A 26,496-nucleotide genomic window follows, 5' to 3' on the forward strand; every position below is an offset into this window, starting at 1 on the left:
AGGGTTCTCTATGCATTTAATCTGTGCAATTACCAAGCTTCAGGTGCCCAGTTTGGGACGAGCAAGGGAACAGAAGAAACTATTTAAAAAAAACAGAAAGTAAACCCTTTGGGGAAAAAAAAAGATGGGGCATTGGCATATCCTCCCTTACATTATGTAGGTCTCAAAGGGAGATTAGTGGAAGGAGGGATCTTTAGAATGCACCTAATAAGATGCCTCTTCAGATGGTTTTCGGAAGGAAAATATGAGAAAATTCAAGTATGGAATGAGAATGATCATGAGAGCATACACTCAGCATTACTAGGTGTTTATTCATCTAGACTATAATGACACCATTGAGTGTAGTTCTAGAAGCTTAACTTCTAGAAAAGGAACTGTCTTAAAATTTTAAATACTATAAATAGTTCTCTGTGAAAGGAACAGACTAGAAACAGTAGAGACCCTGGAATCTCACAGGTATCCATCCAGGAAGTGTTTAGGAAACTCAACTGAATTGAATGTGTTAGAAATAAACACCATTTGCGACTGGACACCTCATATTCGTTCAGACTTTTGAAGGAGTTGTCGGCAAATTGCTAAAATCCTATTCAATCAGAATGCTCAACTCATTACACATAAAGCTTTGCGTGTTCGTGACTATATTTCTCAGCTATGTACCACCTTTAAAAATATTTAAGAATCTGTTGTGTATAAGGCATCAGAGGCCTTCATTTTGTCCACCTGAAGTGGTCAAAGGAGAAATTAGTAGCGAAATTCTATGAAAATCATTTTATTACATTTGATCATAGCTTACTCATGGTGTGTGTGAAACATTCAGATATTGATTTTGTCTATGGTATCCTCAGATTAGCCATCAGAGTGAATTGCTTTTAGAGAGAAGTCTGGTAAAACTTGGAGTGGTTATTAATGGAAACAAACTGAGATTTCCTTGACTCGATGGTGTGGTAAAGTCCTTTTGTTCAGCATTTCCAAAAGTGTGTTCCACAAGACAGAAGTCCTGCAGTACGCTAACAAGTGTTGTGCAAAAAGGCTCCTGTAATCAAATAACTTGGGGAAATGTCCTAAAACGACATCAATTGGGTTTCACCCCTAGAGGATTCCTATGCATTGTTAACACTTTACTGTGCATAGGAACATTCGCGTCTCCTACACTTCCTTATAAAACTCTTCTGCTCCTAGTATCTCATAGCATCTCTTGGTACCCGGGGGAGTTTTAAGGAGCACGCTCTGGGAAGCCCCTTTTTGTTTCTCTTACTCTGCTTTGGCAAATGGGTGCAGAGACAGCTGATTAAAAGGACTGACCGCTCAAAACATTCCATTATCACACTCTCAACGGTAAAAAGTAAAAAGGTATCCTAATTAAAAACCATCCTGAAAAGGATGTCAGCAAGTTGCTTGTGGCCTTGCCCTAGCAGTTACACACAGGCCTTGCAGAGACAATAATGACTCCACAAGGCGATCCAAAGAGGGAGAAACTGTTCTATGCAGAGGCTAGATACGACTCGGTGTCCACCTTCCTTAGAAATGTTACATCTTGTATCCCTGTTGATTAAAAGGATCTGATTATTTGAACTACGGTGTAACCTTGAAAAACTCTTTGTTCTTATAATCAGTTGTCATGTCCCCCTAATGTAGATCCCTCTTTCATTTGCAGCCTTAATCGTCTATAAAAGCTAGGACATTATCATGTTTTTGCCGAAACGTGTGTAGGAGCTGCTGCTTCTTGTCTTTCGGTCTTTCATGTCACCCTTCTTTCTAAACAGAACCCCAGCTTTGGTCAAAGAGTCACCCCTCCCACAGGTGGCCCAGGTGGCCCAGCGGAGCTGACTCCTTCCCAGTTCCTGAGGTAGATCATGACGTCTAAGCCGGTGAGTCTCACAGTAGGGTTCCCAAACACACAGCATTTAGGCCCCATCCGTGACCTACTAAACTGTGAATGTTGGGGACGGAGTTCTACACGTAATCCTGAATCACAGTGAGATTTGAGGGCCACTGTTCTTTTTTTTTTTTTTTTTTAATTTTATTTTTAACGTTTATTTATTTTTTGAGACAGAGAGAGACAGAGCATGAACAGGGAAGGGGCAGAGAGAGAGGGAGACACAGAATCGGAAACAGGCTCCAGGCTCTGAGCTGTCAGCCCAGAGCCCGACGCGGGGCTCGAACTCACGGACCGCGAGATCACGACCTGAGCCGAAGTCGCACGCTCAACGGGCTGAGCCACCCAGGCGCCCCAAGGGGGGCCACTGTTCTTAACCAAATCTAGTAATCCCATCCTCTTGTCAGTAATTGACTCAGTGAGTGGTTTTCCCTTGGCTACTGTTAATGTTCCAAAGACAGGCACGTAACCTAAGTTGAAGAAAGAGCAGACGTTTGATTCCAACGTCGGAAGAGATTTTTTTTTTCCTCTCTCCCATGGAATATGAAGAAGAAACTGCCATCTTAGAAGCTGGAGAGAAGCCCAAGGATAAAGTCAATACAAAGTAGAGCCAAGGAACTTTCAAAAATGCACAGGGGCACCTGGGTGGCTCAGTCAGTTAAGTGACTGGCTTCAGCTCAGGTCATGATCTCAAGGTCTGTGAGTTTGAGTCCCGCATCGGGCTCTGTGCTGACAGCTCGGAACCTGGAGCCTGCTTCCAGTTCTGTGTCTCGCTCTCTCTTTGCCCCTACCCTGCTTGTTCTCTGTCTCTGTCTCTCTCAAAAATAATAAACATTCAGAAAAAATTAAAAAAAAAAGATGCACAACAGAGCCATGTAACTTCCTGCACCCAGTCCTACCTCTAACTTACAGTTGCATGAGATAATAGTTTTCCTTACTGTTTCAGCCACTTTCAATGGAGTTTTGTTTGTTTCTGTAGCCCAAAGCATCCCTTTTAGTACAATATATTATGGGGGTACCTGGCTAGCTCAGTCAGTAGAGCGTGTGACTCCTGATCTCAAGGTTGTAAGCTTGAGCCCCATGTTGGTTGTAGAGGCTACTTAAAAATAAAATCTTAGGGGCGCCTGGGTGGCGCAGTCGGTTAGGCGTCCGACTTCAGCCAGGTCACGATCTCGCGGTCCGTGAGTTCGAGCCCCGCGTCAGGCTCTGGGCTGATGGCTCGGAGCCTGGAGCCTGTTTCCGATTCTGTGTCTCCCTCTCTCTCTGCCCCTCCCCCGTTCATGCTCTGTCTCTCTCTCTGTCCCAAAAATAAATAAACGTTCAAAAAAAAAAAAAAAAGAGATTTAAAAAAAAAATAAAAAATAAAATAAAATCTTAAAAATATATATACGTACAAAAGATTAAATCTGAATTCTCTATTGAGGCTGTATGCTTACTACCTGGCCTTTAGGATAGTGGAGTACTCAGTTATGCTTAATGAGTGAATACAAATGAACACATGCATGAATGAATGATCACACGTTGAAGGATCAAGCAGATAATATCCTCATGTTCATTACTCTTATCAAGTATGATTGATTTAAAGTCATTATGCGGCCCCCACATTGGTTAAGCCATTAACGCAACTAACGAATTGTCACGTAACCTTAGTTTTAACACTATATTTGCTACAACTATGTGAAATTTTTTCCAGCGAGCTCAAATGAAACTGAGGGTCTATTATAAGGTCACTGGACTGTCTCATGGACATAGAAGGTTTGTTTGTTTGTTTGTTTGTTTGTTTTTTATGGCCCATAGATTTTTTATCCCCGACTCCAGACAACAAGAGTGAATGTCACTGGTAAGGGGAATGTAGATGGATTTTAAAAAAAAAATTCGAATTGATCACCAATTATGGAAAACACCACATTGATCTACAAGGCTACCTCAGTGAGTGGAAAGACCAGGAGGAAAAAAAACACTCCCAATCTGCTCCTAGTCTCTTCACTCATTTGAAAGCAAAACATCACCATAGGTTTGAAGTTTATTCTACTTTTGAGAGAGACACAGTGAGCGAGTGGGGGAGGGGCAGAGAGAGAATCGCCAGCAAGCTCAGCACTATCAGCACAGAGCCTGAGGCAGGGCTGGAACTCACAAACCGTGAGATCAAGATCTGAGCCGGAATCAAGAGTCGGCAGGCTGCATAACCAACTGAGCCACTCAGGTGCCCCTAGTCTTACCATAGGTTTTTTAAATGGGATAGTCCTATCAATCTTCTGTCATCTAAGATACTTTTTGCTCTCATAGAAGAGGCATACAACTAGACTCTGCTGGCTGGCTCTTACCAGGAAAGAGTTACAAAGAATCAGTTACCAAAGTGAGTTCATTTCTCAGCCTTGTGCTGGGCTCAGTAGGCTGGGGAGGGACTTCCCCAAGTTTGACTTAAAAATTGAAATTTCCTCAGGCATTGGAGAGTAGTGGATAATCCCTTCTTGTTGTATTTTACAAAACTTATATATTAAAAAAAAAAACTTATAATATGGGATTGACCTTAATATAAAACATCATCCTATTGTAAACAAGCCTTCCCATTCCATGACTGATTTATAATTGGTGAAGCTTGAAGAAGGGCTTTTCACATGTTCAACATACTATTTAGGGAAGACAGGCAGATAGTTTGAGCAACAGTTCTATTTCTTATCAATGAAATAGCTAGGGCAAGGCCTTGATGTTAGATGAAAATACTGGGTTAATTTCCTCCTAAATGAGTAAATGTATGTTTATCACCCTGAATAGTGCCTGATACATGGTACATGTGAGCTATGATTATCAGTTAGGATTGCAGGTGACAAAACCCGGAAATAATAGCTTAAATGAGTGAGGGTCTTATCTCAGAAGACAGAAGTCTGGAATAGGCAGACTTGGGAGCTCAGCACAATCATTAAAGATAGGGGCCCTCCTGGCTTCTTGTGCCATCATTTTTAGCGGTCACAAGATGGCTGCTGCTCTCCAGACATTGCATACACATTTTAAGCAGGAAGAAGGACAAACAGGGAAAGGGACCCCCTTCATCTAGTGAGGTTTTACCTTTTGATTTGGTAAGTGACTCCCTCAGACCTTTCATTAGATGCCCTGCAGGCTGGAGAAATGAGTATTTCAGCTGGATATATTGCCACCCTGAACAAAATGGTGTGTTACTCAGGACAGAAGGAGGAACGGATAGATAGTGTGCAGGTATTTAGTAATATCCAGCCAGGCTATCATTACCTCAACTGAAAGCCAAACCTAAAGAAATACAAGGTGGAGGGCCTGTTGAGGTGGGATCAGGGGAGAAACCGGTAGTCTTAGGTTTTGAAGTTATTCGCTGTCAAGTTCTCTCCCTTGCTTCTTGTTTCTATTGTCCCACTCACGTTTCACTCCAGACACTAGTCACCTCTCGTCTAGGTGTTCTCTTTCAACAAGAACCTGCCCGTTTTTTCTCCTTTAAGGCCATTACAGACACTTCCTACTTTCAATGGCAATATCCAAACTCCCTAGGTTAATATTCATGGCCCTAACACAGGCTGATGGAGCTCAGCGAGCTGGGACCATCATATTGGTACCTATGCCTTGTTTCTGGAAAGACGTGTTTCTGCAAAGTCCACCTAATGAAAACCAGCTACTGAACAATTGGTATCACATCAAAAAGAAAAAAAAAAAAAAAAGACTTTTTTCTAGTACTGGAACGGTTTATTGTAGGCAGGGAAGACAGATGTGGGGAGTCCACAGGCGTTAGGGCTCGCGAATTCCACCTCTAACGTGTGTTAGGAGGCAGGAGAAAGCTTCTTGCAGGGAAGCGTGTGCGGTGCTCCGCCAACGCTCCCCGTCGCCTGGGAACGGAAGGTAGGAGACCCTTTCCCGCCCGGGAGAGGACGGGCGGGGCGCGTAGACAGCATCGCCTCCAGGCCCCGCCCCCTCCCGCGGGGCCCCGCCCACAGATGCGCCGAGTCCTGCGGCCGCCGGGCTGGCGGAGGCCGGGGGCGGGGCTCACCCTTGCCCTCGGGGTCCCTCGGGCTCCGCCAATCAGCGAGCGCCCTGTTGGCCGTCCGTAGCTCCCGCGCCCCTCCTTCTCCCGCCGGCCTCCGCTTCCCAGAATCCAAGATGGCGGGATCCAGGCATAGGGGTCCCCAGGCCAGAGTTCGGTCTCTTTTCTGCGCCCTGCTGCTGTCGCTTAGTCGTTTCGCCGGGGGCGACGGCATGGGAGGCGACCCCGCGGCCGCTGGTGCCGCGGGCACCGCAGCCGCACTGCCACACCGCCGTTTCGAGTACAAATACAGCTTCAAGGGGCCGCACCTGGTGCAAAGCGACGGGACAGTGCCCTTCTGGGCCCACGCGGGGAGTAAGCCGGGAAAGAGGGCGGGGGGCCAGGGTCCCCTCCTCGCCTTGCGTCTCCTCCTCTTCACCCTCTCCCCGCTGCACTCCACTGGCGCGGTGGACCCTTCTCAGCAGCCCCTCCTGCCGGTCGGCTCTGGTCCGCAGGGTTCTCTTCGCCTGCCCCCTAAGGCTCCCCCCAACCCCATTCTGCCACCCCTCGTCCTCCTGTCCTCTTTTCCGTGATGTCGTCCGTTCTTTCCGTTCGGGGTAGAGGTGTTTTGTTACTTTCCTACACTTGTAGGCACTCCAACTCTCTTCTAAGCATCGCGTTTCACTCTGATGCCACGTCTCGCCGGGAACGTCCCGCAGCCCCACCCCCGGCCATCCCAACCTGAGACCTGTTCAGGCAGCTTCCCTCCCTCCTTTCCCGCTTCTCCTGGGCCTCCCCTGCTGTCTTTTCTCCGGTGTCAGCAATGGTGAATGCTCCAGTTGTACCCAGTACCTAGTGACGCCTCCGGAGATGGCATACGTTAGTTTTAGAGTAGTTTTTGAGTCTTTTTTTTACGTCTGAGGACATTGTTATGTCACTGGAATACCTTGAATTTGCCTCATAGTGACTTGGTGTGGTCTTTGAGCTTTTGTCTCGTATTATGTAGCAAGAGTCACGCTCGTCCCTTTAGTAACAGGGATTTTTTTTTTTTTCGTATTGATTGTTTCTGCACTTGACACTGGAGAATAACAGATGCGGCCTTTTAAGAGATATTTTTAGTTTTTTTGAAAATTGAAAGTAATCTGTGCTCCGAGTTTTATTCACTCTGCGTGTTTGTCACTGTTAGTAGATAAGAGAGCCTTGCTACACATTGACATATGTGGAAGAAAACGAATCTGTACTTTCTAGTGCTGATGTGTCACTGCTGACTAAGGAACCAGCCATAACACTTGGCATGCTGTAAGCTCTGTTCAGTGACCATCAGATGTACCCTTTGAACCAAGTGGCAGATGCCTTGATACGGGGTGAAAAGTCTGGCAGTTTGAGTTCCATCTTTAGGTGTCATGAAACAATTATTTATAGAAGGTGTTTGTATGCTTTGTGTTAGATTGTCCAGTGCTTGAAATAAAATATCCCATTTCTAGAAAGTAATGACTGAATTGGAAACACTGTTAGTAAGAGCCGTTTCACTGAAATTAATGTATAAACTCAAAGGTATAAAATTTCAATTTGACTTAATGACCAAGTCATTAAGTATTTGAAGTGGAGTGCTGAGTATTTGTTACTCAGCAGGTGTTCACTGTGTGCCCACTCATCAAGGGTATATTGCTGGGCTTTTGTTAATCAAGGTGATATCAGTCCTAATGTGTAAAGATGATGCGGATGTGCCAAACACAGGTTTTTGGAGTTTTTGTTTTTGTTTTGGAACGACGATAGAGTTTTCAGTAGTGGTGATGGATTTGTTCCCACTTTTTCACTTCTGCATCTGTCCCTTGCCTGCCTGTTCTGTCTTTGCCACCTAACACCACATACACCAGCCAATTGGGAATGTTAACCAACTACTCAAATTAGTTACCTTGACTTTCTCTACAGTCTGTACTCAACCAAACTTGTCTGCTGCAAAAATGTCATAGAGAGTACCTGGGTGAATTAAAGTTGATGACTAGACTGAACGTGAAATAAGGGGATTAATATTTTAGTCATGATTTTCCTACATACTGACTCAAGGAATTCCTGCTGTGAATACTTCCTGTTTTCATTATCACTGTAATTTTTACAGTCTCACTGTCTTCTTAACTCCATTGATCATTTTTTTCCTTTCCGTTTTACCCGGAGAGCCATTATCTAAAGCAGTTTTTTTTCAAATAGAGAAATTTAAGATTTAGGTTAAACATGGCCCATTACATTCATCCCCAAATGAAGGCCAGATCGACAGTGTTTCTTTTCTTAACTCTAATGTCCTTTTGTACTGTTAGCACACATCCTGGGTTCATAAGGGCACAAAAATGATCACGACAATTTGTAACCCTTTGTAGCTAGGTCTCAGAGCTCTTTCCCCTTCATTCTCTGATTTGATCATTTGTAAGCAAGGCAGGTGCTAGCTGCTTTATAGATGAAAAAAAACTGCTGTTCAGAAAGGTTAAGGTTCTTGGAAAAGGTTACATAGCTAGTGTCAGTAGAACAGAACACAAATCAAGGTCTTCTGATACTGTGGCCAGTACTCTTTCCATGATGTCTGCCCCCACCCTTTTATTATGCATTTGAAAGTCATGGTGACAGATAGTTACTGATCGCACTAAAATATCTCAACTTGTCTTTTTGTCAGTTTCTCCTAGCTGTAAAGACATAATACAGGTATTTCCAAGCATGGATGTCAGAACTGGTTAATATCTGAGAGGGTGTGTTAGAATTGTTTGAACTTAGGCCCGATAGGTGCTTTCATAATATCTAGTTCTATTAACAGGACTAGCTAACATTTATTGAAATACTTCTGTGCCCGTGAGGTTGTTAGAGAAATGGAGTAACTTTTGTACAAATAGCTAGCAAGTGGTGCAGCTGGGACTTGAGCCTAGCTTAGAGATGCAGACCACTGTTTTGGGGATCACAATTCTCTTTGAGAATCTGCTGTTGCTAAAAAACTGTTCATTGCCTTGAAATTCAATTGACCCTCTCCCTAGAAGAATGTATATATGCACAGAATTTTGCATATAACTTTTGGGGTGTTTCTGGAAGTGATTGAGCCCAGCCCCTTCATTTTACAGGTGAACATATGGTGAATCCAAGACAGTAAGAGAATTATTTGCTCAAAGTCACACAGCGGAACTGAGACTAGGAATAAGTCTTGATTCCTAGTGGTATGTTCCTTTCACACCGTTTGAGCGTCCTACATTTGTAAATTGGTAAAATCCTTCACAGTTAAAAAAAAAAAAGTATGCAAGTTTTTGAGGTACTTGGAAAAGAATATTATGGGAATCAAATAGTAGGTTTGCTTTTTAAGCCATAATTTCTTCCCTCCTGCCCCTTGAATTTTTAGTGTATGGTTCCAGCTTTAATCTTTCTTTCTTCCTTCCATCCTTTTTCTTTCTTTCTTTCTTTCTTTCTTTCTTTCTTTCTTTCTTTCTTTCTTTCTTTCTTTCTCTTTCCAGTGGTATGTCACTGTTCAAAAGATGGCAAGGGAGCTGTTAGAAGCATCTAAAATTTTAAAGTTGAAACCGTCAATGTGTAATTTTTTCCTAACAAAATTTTTGTACAGCTTACTGCGTTAAAATTCAATCTCTATAGGTATATGGAACAGTTTGGTGATGGTTCATTGAGTTTTACCTAATTATAACTTAAAGCTTCCCTTCCCTGATTTTTGTTTTAGATGCTATTCCAAGTTCAGATCAAATTCGAATAGCACCCTCTTTAAAAAGCCAAAGAGGATCAGTGTGGACAAAGACAAAAGCAGCCTTTGAAAACTGGGAAGTTGAGGTGACATTTCGAGTGACTGGAAGAGGTCGAATTGGAGCTGATGGCCTGGTATGAGAATTTAACATCTAAAATGTGTATCGATGCATATACCACTAGCCTCTAAATGCCTCCTGTTATTTATATTTACAGGCAGTTTGGTATACAGAAAATCAAGGCTTGGAGGGTCCTGTGTTTGGATCAGCTGATATGTGGAATGGTGTTGGAATATTTTTCGATTCTTTTGACAACGACGGAAAGGTATGCTTGTTGTCGGGACGGTTACCTGCTTGAGTGTACCTGCTAAGAAAGTTAGGCTGTGAGGAATTAGTTTATTTAACACTTTTGTCAGGTTAGTAGTAGAGAACTCTCCAAACTATATTTTAAATTATGATGCTTAGTCTTTATGTAGCCAGGAGTTTAGAAATTTAAAGCTATGAGTTCACGATTTGTTGTACATCAACTGGAGGTCATAATGGAGCTCTAACTCTGAGAACTTTGCAATGACCTCCCTCCCCAGCCCCCTGTGTATGCTTAGTAATTTTGATGGATAAGCATGGATCATTTAGACATAGGCAGTGAAACCAATAGTGTTTAGAAGACTGTTACAATTTATTTTCATGAAAATATCCATGTGCATTACTACTACTAGCTCACATATTAATACTTTCTCATGTTAATACTTTCTCATATGTTAGTCACTTCACTTTTTGATCAATTTCTCTGATGCTGTCCTTAGGAGAGCCTAAAACAGTAAGAGCAAAGTCTCCTTGTGAATTGAAAACATTAACTTATGTGTTAGCCGCCTTAAGATTGATGATCTTTGTTTCAGCTGGTAGTTTCTCTGCTGATTGTCAGAAGTCATTATTAGCACTTTTTTTTTTTTTAATTTTTTTTTTTTTCAACGTTTATTTATTTTTGGGACAGAGAGAGACAGAGCATGAATGGGGGAGGGGCAGAGAGAGAGGGAGACACAGAATCGGAAACAGGCTCCAGGCTCTGAGCCATCAGCCCAGAGCCCGACGCGGGGCTCGAACTCCCGGACCGCGAGATTGTGACCTGGCTGAAGTCGGACGCTTAACCGACTGCGCCACCCAGCCGCCCCATTATTAGCACTTTTAAAGGAGAACTTTAATAACTTCTTGAACGCTGAGGTGTGTATAGTCCTCTGGCTAGTAAGCTCCCTTGGGTCCCACATTTCTCCCACGCTCACAGTGGTTCCTCACATCTGTGTTGTAGTTGATTATTCACACAGGGCACATCATCAGTCTTTCTTGAAGTGTTCAGTTACTCTGTTTTTGAATGATTAGAAGAGTTTACTAAAATTTTTCTAAATAAGTAGAAATCTTTCCTATTAATTATTTTAACATTTTGAGCCCTAGAATTTTTAGAGATGTAAGAGGCCTTATAGCACTTCTAGAATGATCTAGCATTCTTCGACCTAAGGATTCTTTAAAACAAATGCGCTCTTTTTGTTTTTAGAAAAATAATCCTGCTATAGTAATCATAGGCAACAATGGACAAATCCATTATGACCATCAAAAGTAAGTGTGTGCTTTATATATTATTTGATTTCAGCTTCTTTTTGAAAACCTTGGAAAATATACTGTTTCAAATCTGAACATTTTCCATCCAAGTACTAACCGGGCCCGACCCTGCTTAGCTTCCGAGATCGGGTGTGTTCAGGGTGGTATGGCCATAGACTGAATATTTTCCGGATGAAATAAGATTGTTCCTTTTCTTGATATATTTTGTAACTTGGTGGAAAGGTCTTATTTTAATTTGGTCCTGTTTTAAAGTTCATTCTATGGACCACCTCAGATTTCAAACATAAAAATGTGTTGTTTTATTCAACCTAAAGTTATGTAATATGTTGAAAGGTTTGTAAAAGGTTCCTGGTTCTCAGTAATGCCAGTAGTCATGTTTCTTTCATCTTTATCTTTCGAAAATAAAGTTCAAAGTCTTGACCAGACTAGTGGCAAGCAATTTATGCCACCTTATTCATTCTTCATGTTGCTGTATTTAAAGATTCTCAGCAGGCTACAAAACTTGTGTTTAGTATATTTATGCTGTGTATGAATTAGGTATGGACATTTTTTATTTTTACATGTTTGTTGTGGGAGGAATTACCTTTGAGCCAGTCAGTAAACTATAAGAAAAATTAACTTATCTGCACTTTTTTTTTTTTTTTACTGTTTCCTACCTTAGTGATTTTTAATCCTCCTGGTTCATCATGACCACCCGTGGAGCTATTTAAAGTAGAGGGTGCCAAGGCCACTCCTTGTGAGTCTGCTTCAGTTCACTTGGGGGGGGGTCTAGGAATCGGCAGTTTTGAAAGCTCCACACGTATTCGATTGGGCCGTAAAGGACTGTGGCTCTAGTCTCGCGTGGGAGGGGTAACTTTCCTCTTAGGGTCAGCACATGGGAACACTGGCTTCTGACGCTCTCCATGGTTCCAACAGGAATCACGGGAAAAAAACTCGGGCCTTAACTTTGTGTCTTCTGAATAAATAACTTCAAGTATCCCAAGACTTTGTCATAACTTACTGTTGTTTTATCTCTCTGGACGTTGGTCATTTTAAATAGTGAGTTTTTAAGTATCGGGAAGCTTTGTTATGTTTTTTTGTCTGTTTTCCTTTTCTTCATACTGTAGTGATGGCGCCAGTCAAGCTTTAGCGAGTTGCCAGAGGGACTTTCGTAATAAACCCTATCCTGTCCGGGCAAAGATCACATATTACCAGAAAACACTGACGGTACGTAGCATGCACTTGGAGATAATCGAATGGACAGTATTCCAGCGTGACCTTTCAGGTTGAATCTTTGGTAGAAATCAAAGGCATGTAAATTTGGATATTGTTTATACACTCAGAGTCACTGTGAGAGGGCGGAAGTGGCTTCAAAGTTCGGTGTCAGTGGCGACGTGTTGTAAAACCTTGCCAGTGGGTTTGCCGTCAGTATATGCTTAAGCATCCGACTTACTGTGTCTCACACATCATATACATACGCAAGCCAGCAAGATAGAAATATGAGTAAGATAAAGGTCATTTTCTCCAAAGAGCATTTAGTCTAGTGGAGTGGAGACACTTCTGTAACATTGCTTACGCTATGTGACACGTGCTGCAACACGCATGCCATTAAGTAATCAAGGGCATAGAATCTTCCAAACTGCCGGGTGGGAGCGGGGAGGGTCAGGAATAGTTGCCCAGAGTTGAGCTGCACCCGGAAGGGGAAATAGAAATTTCCTAAATGGGGTGCATATACCAGGCAGAGAAAACAGGCACAGGGACTCTTGAAAGATTTGGGAAAGGCACGTAATTTGGCTGGAGGATAGAGGAGACTGTGGGAAGTGGGGTTGAAATGGCGGCGGTAGCCCGTCTTGTAGGCCTCAGGTGGTTTGTCCTGTAGGCAACTGTTTCAAGTTCTAAGCAGGAAAGTGAAATGATTAGATTTGCAGTTTGGGAAGATGACTTAGGCGGCTGTGTTCTTTAATGGTATCTGTGAAAGGAGACCCCGACTCTTAGGGGCCACTCCCTGTGCTCGGTCCTTTCCGTGCAGTTTCCCACTTATTCTTTCCAGCAACCCTGTGGGGTAGGTATCCCCATCTCATACACGGGGCAATCGAATATGGGAAGTTTTAAGTAACTTAGAGTCATACCTAGTAAGTAACACAACTGTGATATGAACCGAGTGCTCTCTTAGTGTAAGACTCCACTTGTGGTCTGAACCGAGGGAGAGGGAAGAAGAGAGGGGAAGCGATTAGGAGGGAGAGACCGCAGGACTTAATACTAGTTTGCTTGGGGGTGGGAGGCTCTGGGGAGTCAAAGCTAGTTCCCGGACTTCTGGCCAGTTGTACAACTAAGCCGAGAAGCACCTTGTTTGTGTTTGAGTGAGGAGTGGAAGACAGAGGGGTGGTGAGAGTTTAGCTGTAGACACATTGAGTCCAGGGTACTATTTAAAGTGGACATATCTAGTTAGCAGTTCCATGATTACTAATATCGTGTGAACTTTGCTTGATAAAGGTGTCATCAATACCTGGTTATAGCATACTTGTAAATAAAGAAAAAAATCCGGCTTTAATTTTGCTTTCTCCTAAATCATGAGCTAGGCTTGCACAGGCTGTTCTTTGGAGAACTTTGTATTGGCTCAGTCTTAAATTCCAGACTAGTTTAGAGATCTCAGAGCAGATGAGGTGTCCGGTCTGTCACGATGGACTTGGACCTGAGTTCCACTGTAATTGTTACACATCCAGTACAGTTTCATTAGGGCCATCAGTAAGTCGTGCTCACCTTCATGTGGCACGACCCAGCCACCAACCTCGGGGGGGGGGGGCAGACCCACACTTTAGTTCACAGATTGCCCCAGGAGGCTGCCCACAGACACAGTGCACCGAACCCCACCGACAGTACCCAAAATCGTCCTACAAAACGTCCTCCCGAGAGAGTTCCACATTCAGAAGAGATTGGGCACGACTGTGCATATTAGCTCATTAAAGCACATTCTAGGAAGTCTTGAAACAAACTGTGAGTAAACTCTACGTTCTTCAGAATTACTTGTTCACCTAACACCCGTGAATGTCTGTAGAGCTAGTGCTGTGAAGAATACATCTGAGAGAGACTTGGCAAGGCACGTGACTGATTGAACGGTCCTAGCCTTTATGTTTGCTCAGTCTCTTCTCTCTTCCTGTAATGCACTCCCTCTTCTCTCTATGTGGCAGAGTCGTGTTCCTTGAACACGCTAGGTCACATCCCTGTTCCATCATTATCAGGTAATGATAAAGATAATAATAATGACAATAAATATACGGTAATAAATGATAATAAATAATAAAGATAATAAAGATAATGATCTTTCTCCCCAAAACTCTGTTTTTTTTTTTTTAGTGCGTATGTGGCCTTTAAAGTATGTTGTCTTGAATTACTAGTCAACTGTGGTCTGTATGCCTTTTTTCTCATCAATATGATTGTAAATTTGCCAGTACAGACATTATACCCTGTATTCTTTATAGTCCCTCATATTTTGCTCCTTTTAGTAACTCAGGGAATGTCTATTGAATTGGTACTTATCTATTTATCTTGTCCCACTTGTTTGAACTTCAGAGGGAAAAACAGTAAGGGGAGCAAGAAATGTAGTTAGTGGAGGAACATAGTCAAAACAAGTACAGATTTGTGCAGCGGCAGTACCGTAGCCGATGAGGTTTATCCGAGGCACGATTGTTGCCCATTGAAAACTAAGTACGGCTAGTGTAGTAGTTAACAGTGGGTTGAAACTGTAAGATGAATAAAGCATATGAATGGTACCTATATAGTCACAGACCTGACGTTCCTCCAAACTCATAGTACGATGAGTTTATTATTCTCTCTCTCTCTTTTTTTTTTTAAGAAATAGTACTAGACAATAAAGACTCCTAGTGGATTTTCAGGTTGTTGAGGTTCAAGGAAAAAATGTTGAAGAGTTGAAAGTTTTTAGGATTAGAACTAGAATGTGATTAACTAACACCTTTGTTTTCTTTATCTCTCAAAGACAAATGTCTTACCGGGTCTTGATTCCGATTTAAAACACTGTAGAGGAGCACTGTTTGCAAATGGTGGAAACTGAAATGGCATTACTGATCGGGGGGAACAGAATATCACTATTAGTCAACTATAGACGGCAGGTGGTTTTGAAAAATTGGTAGGAGTTGACGTTTCCATTCTATATGATATAGGATTTGCCTTCCATATTGACAAGTGTCTTCCTTTCTTGCTAAAAAATGTGGGCAGAACACTCTAACATTTTACCTGTGTAACTAAATCTTCACTGTCACAAGTGATGCTGGCCTCTGGCAGTAATAATAGAAGTGCCCCATGCTAGTACGACATCTCTCTTCCTCCTCCTTCCGCTCTCAGCCCCTCTTACGTTGGGTTGCTGGGAGTGAAAGGCTCGGCCACTGCTTGATTGGGATCAGGAGATCAGTATCTGTGTGTCAGCTGGGTTCTTCGCTTTCTTGGGATTCCAAGATTCTTTGAAGACATTTTGGGTTATTACTTCCAAAATAGCTTCTGCACAGGGACGTCTGAGTGACTCAGTTGGTTAAGCGTCCAACTCTTAATTTCAGCTCAGGTCATGATCTCACAGTTTGTGGGTTCAAGCCCCATGTTGGGCTCTGTGCTGAGGATTGTCAGCTTGGAGCCTGCTGGGGATTGTCTCTCTCTCTCTCTCTCTCTCTCTCTCTCTCTCTGCCCCGCCCCCACTTGCATTCATTCTCTCTCTCTTTCAAAAATAAATAAACTTAAAAAAATACATTCTGCAAAATAGAAACTTAGGCATCCTTTTAGTTTTTTCATTTGCTGCCTTTTTGTCAGTACAACTTCTGTCACTTCTGGTGTCTCTGCTAACTTATGACTCTCCAGTCACACCCCCCTCCCCAGTTTAATGAAGAGAAGCTCACGACTTGCTAAGTGAATCTATTTAATTCTCAACCAGCTGTAGTAAAAATTGTAAATTCCTCCTATTCGTTTTGGCTCTGTCACTGGGGTTTCAGAGTAAGTCTGATCCCTCTTCTGTACGAACCGTTCAAAGAAAGTAGTCATGCTTCCCTAAGTCTTCTATTTCAGTAAGTTTTTCGTGGAATGTTACCAAATATTTCTCTTTAAACCTTTGACACATAGTAGAGTTAGAATAAAGTGAAGTGTCTTGTATAATGATTCCAAGTAAGTGAGGTTAGTTAATGGACAGCAGATGACCCTTTTTAGTAGTGAGAGAAAACTGGTAGCTTTTTGACAGTTGGTTATTAGACCAAATATAAGACAGTTAGTCACACATTGACTATTTGACATTCATTTTACAATGCCTGTTATAAAAGCTATAGCTGTAGTCTCTCTTTTTAGGTGATGGTCAATAATGGCTTCACACCAGATAAAAATGATTATGAATTTTGCGCCAAAGTGGATAATATGGTTATCCCTCCTCAAGGACATTTTGGAATATCTGCTGCAACTGGAGGGCTCGCAGGTAACTCTTGCCGTCTTCTAGTGTTGAAAGTTTGTGAATTGAGTTTCCTTGGGAATAGTGTGCTGTAGAGACACGCGGACTCGTGTCCTTTCAGCCTTTTAAGACTGGCTGTGACCTTTATGTGGGCCGCGGAGCCGGGGTCCCGCTCCCACTCTGTAGGTGTACAGCTGGCTGGGGCTGCATCCAGGGAGGTACGGAGACCATCAGTTTTATAGTGAGGGAGACGTGCTTAAAGCCAGGCCTGTAAAAGGTTCATTGTCAAGTGGTTTACGATCCTGAAAGTTGTCCCGGCACATTTAAGTGAATTTGGTAGCCTGAGGAAATATTGGGGACTAAACTTTCATCAAGGTATATTTATCACTTTTACCACTTTTTCCCCCTACATTTTGGTGATAAATGAACTTCTTATTTGACATTAATACCATCTTGTTTCACATGGTACATTGTATGATTTTCTATTATTTTCAAATATATGATTGTTCCTCTCCTCATCACAGGGAAAGAGGGAGTGGATAGATTGTATTTACTCTGTTTTTACTTAAGTTTGCCAAACCTTGGATTAAAGGACATTATAAATATACATGGCCAATAATGGCCAGACCAAGGCAAGACTTGGTTTGGATTTCTGACTCCTGTGTCCAGTGCTGTATCACACTGTACATCTTCTCCCCAAATGATGTAACTTACACCACGGTGGTACGATATTCTCTTTAATCTGGCTGCATATCGAGATCTCCGTAATAATGGCAGAAAGCATAGAGGTTGCCAGTTGAAATTAATTGCTCTTGCTTTGTGGACGTGACTGGTATCCTAGCCAGGATTGGTAATTTAGGTCAGCGTTACGAGGTATGATCTGCTAAGTCCCTGTTTTCAGCTTACACAGCCCGAGATTAATTTGATTTTTAAAATACGATTTTAGATAAAGTAAAATTGTTAATATCTGCTATGTGAGGGAAACAAATACGAGTGATATTTAGATAGAGTGATCATACTATCTAAATTGGAAAGCTCTGAGAGTAAAAGAAGGTGCTATTATAGTAATGCCAGGACAACATGGATAAATCAGGGCTGTCCTAGTGAGGCGAGAAGTGGTAAGTACAGTAGGAAGGGTTCAGTGACAGCTATGGAAATACACGAAGGACAGAAATTCGTATCATTTGACTGGGGCACAGCCTGTGAAGGAGATTTGTGGGAAAATATGGGAGGATCTTGGTGCCAGTTTTAGGAGTTTGGGCTTGTTTTGACCCTTCGTTCGTTTGTGCATTCCCTTATCCCTTATTCATTATGATCCTTTATCCCCTTATTTTATCTTTTCTAATGTTTATTTTTATTTTGAGAGAGAGAGACCGAGTATGAGTGGGGGAGGGGCAGAGAGCGAAGGAGACACAGAATCTGAAGTAGGCTCCAGGCTCCGAGCTGTCAGCACAGAGCCTGATGTGGAGCCTGAGCCCACGAACTGTGAGATCATGACCTGAGCTGAAGTCACTTAACCGACTGAGCCGCCCAGGCACCCCTCTCCCCTTGTTTATTAAACGTGTTATTTATTAAGCAATGTTAAATATTCTAGTTTAGAATAAAAAAACGTGAATTTTAGTTTATTTCTGATGTAAATCTTTTTGGTGAATTTTTATCTCTAAGCTCATAGAGCACCATTGCCTTTACCAGATTAGAGCTAATATTTGTTATTTTTCATACTGATTATTTTTAAAGCAATAGCTCTCTCTAAGGTAACTTCACAGCCATAAAAATAACCTGTTATGGAACTTTCTCATTGTTTTTTGTTTCTGTTTTTTTTAATTTGTAGATGACCACGATGTCCTTTCTTTCCTGACTTTCCAATTGACTGAGCCTGGGAAAGAGCCGGTAAGTATAATTTTCTCAAAAAGTTTATTTTCGCTTTATTGGTAGCTCCTTGTAGCTGAAAACGGGAAGCCCAGCTTAGGTTTGGGTCTTCCTCCTGCCTGTTACTGTCATATGACCTTGTAAACGTTACTCAACTTCCGTTACCACCCCGTTTCTTCCTAGTAAAACTGAGACATTTGTACTGGTCACCTTATGGTGTCGTGAGCATTAAATCAGACCATTGGACTGCTGGCAGGCACGCGGTAAATGGAAGTGCCTAGCATTATCGTTCTGTTGTAATTATTAGTAGCAAGAGTCAGTGGGCTATGATCTAAATAAGAAATGACATTTTTACGTTAGCCTTTCAACTAGTGGTAGAGTAGTTGAAATGAAGGGCAGAAAAGTATATGGAGGTTTAGTATTTTCTTACCCTTCTAATTTTTTTTTTTTTTTTTATGATTCTAAATTCCAAAAAAGCCTACACCAGATAAAGAAATTTCAGAAAAAGAAAAAGAAAAGTATCAGGAGGAATTTGAGCACTTTCAACAAGAGTTGGATAAAAAAAAGGAGGAATTCCAGAAGGGCCACCCTGACCTTCAAGGGCATCCTGGTGAGTTGGAGAAAGCTATGCTCAGAACCGCACAGGGCTTGTGGTGCATGCATGCTTCCGGAAGCAGTATATGAGCGCATCTTCTGCCATCACGAGGCTTGGAGGTTGACGTTCCCACCAGTAAGAGTGTGGCTTAGGAGAGCATGCAGTGGGGGATACCAGGCGATGTGGACGGACGGCGATCCACCGCGGGGCAGGGTCTGTGAGGACAGGGGTTCTGTTTGTGTGCTTACTGCTCTGCCCCCTAAACCTAAAAAAAAAGAGCCCCATTGCCGACCTGGTAGTTGAGACTCAGTAAATATTTATGGGATGAAATCATCTAAGGTGTATGTCTTTCATTTTTGAGTGGCACACAGTACCTTATTAAGAGAGGGATACCACTGGAAAAATGTCAGAAGGCTTGTGGAAGTAATGAGAAGTGATTCTCTGGCTCTCCTTCCCGTATACTGCTTGACAGAACTCTGGACTTTGAAATTGGCGAATTTTAAAATAATTAGTCTTAAGCCAGTGTAAGTAAGAACTCGAGTGTGCTAGCTGTCAAAAACAAAACATGAGAAGTCCAAATAGAGTGGCTTTAGAGTATCTGCTAGCTTTTATTTGGATTGTTCCCACCAGCACAGATGATCAAAGCCGTATAATAAAGCTCACAGCTAGCTTTTGTACTCCAGATAGCATGTGATTCTCTAAATCCTCTAAATAATATGAATCAGACCTCATGCAGGTAAAAATGAAAGGTAAATTTAATTCTTTTCTTGGATTTGTTTTAAGTATTATATATGGTTTGTGACTGTGTCCTGAAGCTTATTGTAATAAGTGTTCAAATGAAGTAATCTTATTTTCAGCATAGGTATGAAAGGAAAATGTGCTGTTCTCAACTCCATTTTTTAATTAATTACATAAGTAATAATTTAAAAATAATTTTAATGCACAGATTTTAAGAGCGTAGTTTGATGAATTTTGACAAACGTATACCTGTGTAACTGTCACTCAGATCAGCACGTAGAATATTTTTCTCACCCCGAGAACTTCCCTCGTGCCTCTTTCAAGCCAGCGCCCTCTTCACAGAGGCAAAACCGCTGTTCTGATATCCGTTAACGTAGATGAGTTTTACCCTTTCATATAAGTAGAATTATACAGTATATTTGAAATAATTATTTTTAGGTGAAAATTCAGAACTAATTTATAGTGAGTATTCAACCAGCAGAGATGGCAACAAACAAATAATAATTTTGTCCTGATTGAATTGACGATCTTGCATGTTTACTGTTGGGGAGGTCATACCACTGGAGTACAACATAGTGGTGACGTATATGTTTTTTTATTACTGTTATTTATTTTAGAGAGAGAGATGGAAGCAGGGGGGAGTGATAGAGGGAGAGAATCTCAAACAGCCTCCATGCTCAGTGCAGAGCCTGACACGTGGCTCGATCCCACGACCCTGGGATCGTGCAGTACCTGAGCCGAAATCATGAGTCGGACGCTCAACCGACTGAACCACCCAGGCACCCCCAATTTTATTATATATTGATACTTTAGTAACTTACAGTATTTCAAAAACTACATGTGTTGGTGAGTTTAATAATTTTAAGTTGCAATTTCCATTTCAGCAGATGAAATATTTGAGAGCGTAGGAGATCGTGAGCTGAGACAAATCTTTGAAGGACAGAATCGTATCCATCTTGAAATCAAGCAACTGAACCGACAATTAGATATGATTCTTGATGAGCAGAGAAGATATGTCTCTTCCTTGACCGAGGAGATCTCTAAAAGAGGAGCAGGAATCCCAGGGCAGCATGGACAGGTAAGCTTTCCAAATATACGTATGAGCCTTAGGTGGCCTCTGATGGAGAAGTAGAAAAGAAAGGTTGCTTGCTATGCAGTGTGTTTGTACAGAACTGGATTCTTTTGTTTTCCCTCCAGATCACTCAGCAAGAGATGGATACTGTTGTGAACACTCAGCATGAGATTCTGAGACAAGTAAATGAAATGAAGTAAGTCAACAAAAGTAATCGCCGAGTGTTAAGTGATAAATTTATCCAAAATTCATGACTTCTGTCTGTATATATGCAAGCACATTATTATTGTAAGAATTCTGCGTGGGGATAAGAATCATGTTTTAGATTTTTTTTTTTTAATTTTCTTTAACGTTTATTTACTATTGAGAGACAGAGAAACACAAAGCATGAGCAGGGGAGGGGCAGAGAGAGGGGGAGACACAGAATCTAAAGCAGGCTCCAGGCTCTGAGCTGTCAGCACAGAGCCCGACTCGGGGCTCGAACTCACGGACCATGAGATCATGACCTGAGCCAAAGTCAGTCGCATAACCAACTGAGCCACCCAGGTGCCCATAGATTTTTTTTTTTTTTTTTGATTCATTTTGAAATAGGGGAATGTAAAGTACAAGAACTTTGATATTTAAAAGCTACCAACATCCCTAAATTTTCAAATTGTTCTAAGGCAGAAAAGAAAAAAATGCTTTAGTACTTTTGTGCTTTGTGCCAAAGTGAACACCAGAAAAATTGCTTTAGCATCTTACAAGAAAATATGTTTGTCACAGCTACTTGACAGCCAGGAATATTCATACATTTCTAAAATAACAAGAATATATGTAATGTATAGCAATTCTATGAAAAAATGCTAGAAGAGTAAACATGCATAGTATTGTAGGGCGACAATAAAAACATACCTCATGCAGGAACTTTTTGATAGAATAAAAACCATATGGAAGGAAATATGCTGTATGTGACTACCTCTCTTTCACTCCATCTTGTACCCTGAGAGTTGTACCCAACAAAGAGTTGGAGCAGAGAGGAGGCACTGTGTCTGTGGAACTTTGATAAGTTTCTAAAAAGTATTCACTTAGGCAGATAATTAACAGCTTTTGATGCCTAATGTAGAGAAACAGCCAAAATGTTACATTTCTTAAGCTAACACTTCAGAGCACTACCCGGACCAATACAACCCTTGACAAACAAGAATGTCAAGGTGAGTTCTTTAGCCCTGGAAAACTAAACAGTACTAGGTTAAACAGGTGATAATATCTACACCTAGAGATTAGAGGCAACCCAACTTATAACTGCAAACTGGTACTTCTTTCCCTTGTGCTATTTGGCATTTTAAAAAATCTTTAAGTTGCGAACTCACGATTAAAATATTTATGACTCTAAACGAATAGTTAAATTCTTTCAGAAATAGACTGGATCATGTGGCATTATTTTTAAAAGTCTTTAGTTTCATATAATTTTAGACTTTGAACATTGCAAAAATAGTATAATTTCCATATATCCCTCACCCACCTTCCCCTAATGTTGACACCTTACATAACCACAGCACAGTCAGAACTAAGAAATTAACATCGGTACAGTACTGTTAACTAATGATCTTACTCAGATTTTGCCTGTTTTCCATGAATGCCTTTTTTCTGTTCCAGGATCCTATCCAGCAACACACATTGCGTTTAGTTATTTCCCTTTAGACTTCGGCAGTCTGAGATAGTCCTTCCTTCCTTGTCTTTCATGCCCATGACAGTTTCTGCAGTGAGCGCTTTTTTGGTCCACTGCCTCTCAGTTTGGGTTTGTCTGGTGTTTACTCACGATTGGATGGAGGTTCTGCACTTTTGAGAAGAATGCAACATCGTATCATGTTCATGATGTCAGTATGTCTCGCTCCTGTTGACATTGGCTGTGATCACTTGATTATGGTAGTTTCTTCCTGCTTTCTCTACTTTAAAGTTACTGTTTTTCCCTTGGTGATTAATTATATTTCAGAAAAGATACTTTGAGACTATGTAAGTTTGTGATGTCCTGTTTTAGTTTAAACTTTTGCTCGCTAATTGTAGCCTCCATTGATGTTGTGCCTGAAACAAGAATGAGATGTTTCCCAAATGCTGTTTCTTTCCTATTTTCATCATTCCTTCCCACGTATTTTGTGGAATTCTGTAAGGACCAGCTTTCTGTTCTCCCCCATTTATTTATTCAATCAATCATTTATTTCATATGGACCCATGGATATTCTGTGGATTGTGATCCAGTACTATCATTATTTGTTCCTCACATTGTTCAACCCTGGTAATTAAATTAAGAACTCCTTCAGGTTGGCTTCTGTGTTCTTTCAACAAGCCCCATCTTTTTTTTTTTAAAGCATTTCTTTACTTTCTGGTGTTACACTGTGTTTCAGGCACATCTCGTATTTTCTCTGTCCCAGCTCTAGAATCAACCACTTCTTCAGTGAGCCCTGGTTCCTTTTATTGGAGAAAAGTATTTAGAAACCCTAGATCTGGGCACTAGGTGTGCTCGTTACCACTGTGGTGCCACTGCTTCTAGATATCTCAGTAGACAGAGCTCTGGAATATATGAATGTGTAATAACCCACGTGTATACGATTATCTTTATTGTTGTACCCATCACTCTACATTTGCATTAAAAAAAAAAAAACCCCGAGATTAACCACACACTTTGGATTCTGGTTGGACCAGACTGGACTGAACATTACAGCGTTGATTTTTCACCTCGTCCTTCCTGATTTGAAAATTCTTTCTCTGAGAGGGAGAAACCTGGTTCTTACCTATGATTTTTTTTTTTTTTTTACTAATTTTAGTGTGCACGTAACGTACCCATACAGTGGTTTCAAATTGTCAACTTCTATCACTGTGAGAAACATATTTACTGATGGATTTATGTAAAGTTCCTTTTGCCTCTAGACTTACAGTTTGTTATGCAGACCCTATTTTCCAGACAGTTACTTAGTTCATTTCTCCTCTTCCCCATTCTCTTCAGTGTGGTTAGGATATGCATTTAGAATACAGTTAGATTTCTTTGGTAGTGTTTGTGTTCTTCCTACATCCTGGTTGATTTTCAGTGTGTGTATTTTGGGTATGTGAAGGGAATGTAAATACTATGTTCTGCAAGGTTCTAAGAGTTGAAATGTATGTGTTCACTGAAGTATAGCTCCCTCTTCACCACTAGCACCCATCCCCACTTCTCACCTTCTTTCTAGCCTTTTCCCACCCACCCCCTGTTGGTCATCTGTCCCATTAACTTCTAGTTTGTTCATCCTGTGTTTCTTCTGCACGTGTGTGTTTCCTTAGATCCCCTTCTTTCTTACGTGAATGGTGGCATCTTCTAGATACCCTTTTGTGCTTTGCTTGTTTCCCTTAACAGTGGTTCTAAAACATCTTAAGATTCAATTAGTGGTCATCCTAGCCATCCGACTGTATTATCCATGAAGGACTTATTTAGGGTAGTTCGCAATCCTTGTAAATTCCCACTTGCCGATTGAGAACAAATGTCATGCCTACCATAAGTTAGTGTAAAATCTGAACTCGAGTTTCTAAATTTGTCCTCTAGAGTTTTTTCCTTCTGGATTAAGCTTCAGAAAAAAACTGTAAAGAGACAGGAAATACTTGCCTTTTATGGAAAGGGTGATTTGTGTCTTCGTGGATTTTCATATCCTTAGAGAGAATCATAGAATTTTTTGAGCAGAAGCATGAGGTACAGTCCCCTTCAATTTACAGAAAAAGGAAAAAAAGCTCTGAGTGATAGAAGGTCACAACAGTCAGAACTAGTTTCCTTATCTCCTTACTTTGAAGTGCTATTTTCTAGCACACCGGAAAGCCTTGCCAATTGTTATTTTCACTTTAGAAATTTTCAAACATACAGAGAAGTTGAGCCTGAAAGCCTTCCCTCATATCCCCATGCCCCCAGGTTCAACAGTTATTACTAACTGGTTGGTGTCAGCCTGAGCTATTCATTATGAATTACCCTCATCAATTTCTCCAAATTTTAGTGACAGTGATGGCTGGAGCCTAAATCCCTCATTTCCTTAGAGGTCGTTGAAAGGTGGCACTCTCTTCTCAGGTTCCCTGTCCGGTTGAAAAGAACTTCTCCCATCACTTGTTTGTTATTCTGAAACAGTCCAAGAAAGGCAGAATAAATACTTGACTCTTTTTTCCTTACCATTTTTCAAAATCATGAGTTGGTGTCCTGGCACCGTGCAAGGTTAAACGATGAGGTAGTGAGGGGTGGTTTTCTTTCTTTTCAACCCGTGGATTTAACATATTTTGCCCTTGTGATTCTTAGTCTTTACAAGTGATATTCAGAGAGGCTCGTCTTTGGTCACTAGCAGCCTGTTAGCTCCTGTGTCATTTTGAGATAACCCCAGAACTTAGTAGTGTTTGATAGCTTCTTTTCTTTAAGGTGTAAGACTTTCCAGGTTTCGGGGCACCCGGCTGGCTCTGTCAGTAGAGCTTGAGACTCATGATCTCAGGATCATGGGTTCAAGCCCCTCGTTGGGCATGGAGCCTACTTAAAAAAAAAAAAAAAAAGAATTTTCCATGTTTCTTTTGTACATTTCCATCCCGCACGTGGCAAAAGGCATTTTTCTTTGGATCCCTTGTCTTCTTTTTAAGTTTGTTTATTTAGAGAAAGAGAGTGCTCACGTGAGCAGGGGAGGGGCAGAGAGAGAGAGAGCGAGAGAGAGAATCCCAAGCAGGCTCTGCCGGGCTTGAACTCACAAACTGTGAGGTCATGACCTGAGCTAAAATCAAGAGTCGGATGTTTAATTGATTGAACCACCCAGGAGCCCCTGGATCCCTTTTCTTTTAATAGGAAATGGAGTATATTGTATAGACAGTCTAGTGCTTATTGCTACTGGGTTGTCATTGCTTCTAGACCGTTTTATTTTATATGTTATGGTATGGTATGGTATGTTATGTTATGTTATGTTATGTTATGTTATGTTATGTTATGTTATTATCTATCTTTTTTAGTGGTAAACTAAAAAATGTGGGCTCACACTCACAGCTCAGATGTCAAGAGTCACATGCTTTACTGACTCAGCCAGCCAGGTGCCCCACTTCTAGGCCTTTTCAGTGAACAGAGTTACAGATGCTTTTCAAGCTCTACCATTTGTGTGTTGGTTTGTGTCATCTGTTAATTAGTTATATTTTTTAAATGTTGAATTCAAAGTATAAATGCCCTTTTCGGTGAGTAGGGAGTGTTGAACATTTCATGTTTACCTTTACCTAATTTATTGAGTGCCTTTTGCATTCTAGGTACTGTGCTAGGCATTTTTAATTTTATTTTTTTTTTATTTTGAGAAAGAGCACGAGCTGGGGAGGGGCAGAGAGAGATGGAGAGAAAGAATCCCAAGCAGGGTCTCTGTACTGTCAACGCGGAGCCCTGTGTGGGGCTTGAACTTGCGAACTGTGAGATGGTGACCTGAGCCGAGGAGATCAAGAGTCAGATGTTTGGCAGACTGAGCCACCCACGCACCCCTTGCATAAATATTTTCACATATTCTTCTGGGACCTTGCTCTTGGTTACCCGTTTCTGTACCTTCCACCTGGCCCTGTAATGCAATACTTAAGTGCTTAACAACCTTTATTCCTTCCTGATCATCACATTATCTCAC

General features: G+C 41.4%; 1 protein-coding gene and 1 non-coding gene across 4 annotated transcripts in view; both read left to right on the forward strand.

The window, feature by feature from the left end:
• Positions 1-5,962: 5,962 nt before the first annotated feature.
• The window catches only part of LMAN1 (lectin, mannose binding 1), a 33,993-nt gene continuing 13,459 nt past the window's right edge, over positions 5,963-26,496 (forward strand). For 2 of the 3 annotated variants that reach the window (XM_040478666.1, XM_040478668.1), the window contains exons 1-10: positions 5,964-6,233; positions 9,562-9,716; positions 9,798-9,905; positions 11,127-11,188; positions 12,298-12,397; positions 16,511-16,634; positions 18,439-18,497; positions 18,954-19,086; positions 20,694-20,887; positions 21,007-21,077. In XM_040478666.1, the coding sequence (XP_040334600.1) occupies positions 5,996-6,233; positions 9,562-9,716; positions 9,798-9,905; positions 11,127-11,188; positions 12,298-12,397; positions 16,511-16,634; positions 18,439-18,497; positions 18,954-19,086; positions 20,694-20,887; positions 21,007-21,077 (1,244 nt within the window). In that variant the 5' untranslated portion in view covers positions 5,964-5,995. Of the gene's footprint in view, positions 6,234-9,561; positions 9,717-9,797; positions 9,906-11,126; positions 11,189-12,297; positions 12,398-16,510; positions 16,635-18,438; positions 18,498-18,953; positions 19,087-20,693; positions 20,888-21,006; positions 21,078-26,496 lie in introns of all 3 variants that reach the window. The other variant, XM_040478669.1, reaches the window with a different exon arrangement.
• LOC121033258 (U4 spliceosomal RNA) lies at positions 14,804-14,938 on the forward strand. The gene has a single exon (XR_005791785.1). It is a non-coding gene; the product is annotated as a U4 spliceosomal RNA (small nuclear RNA).

Source organism: Herpailurus yagouaroundi, unplaced genomic scaffold, assembly GCF_014898765.1.
Source record: "Herpailurus yagouaroundi ecotype Mexico unplaced genomic scaffold, PumYag 142, whole genome shotgun sequence".
Taxonomy (NCBI): Eukaryota; Metazoa; Chordata; class Mammalia; order Carnivora; family Felidae; genus Herpailurus; species Herpailurus yagouaroundi.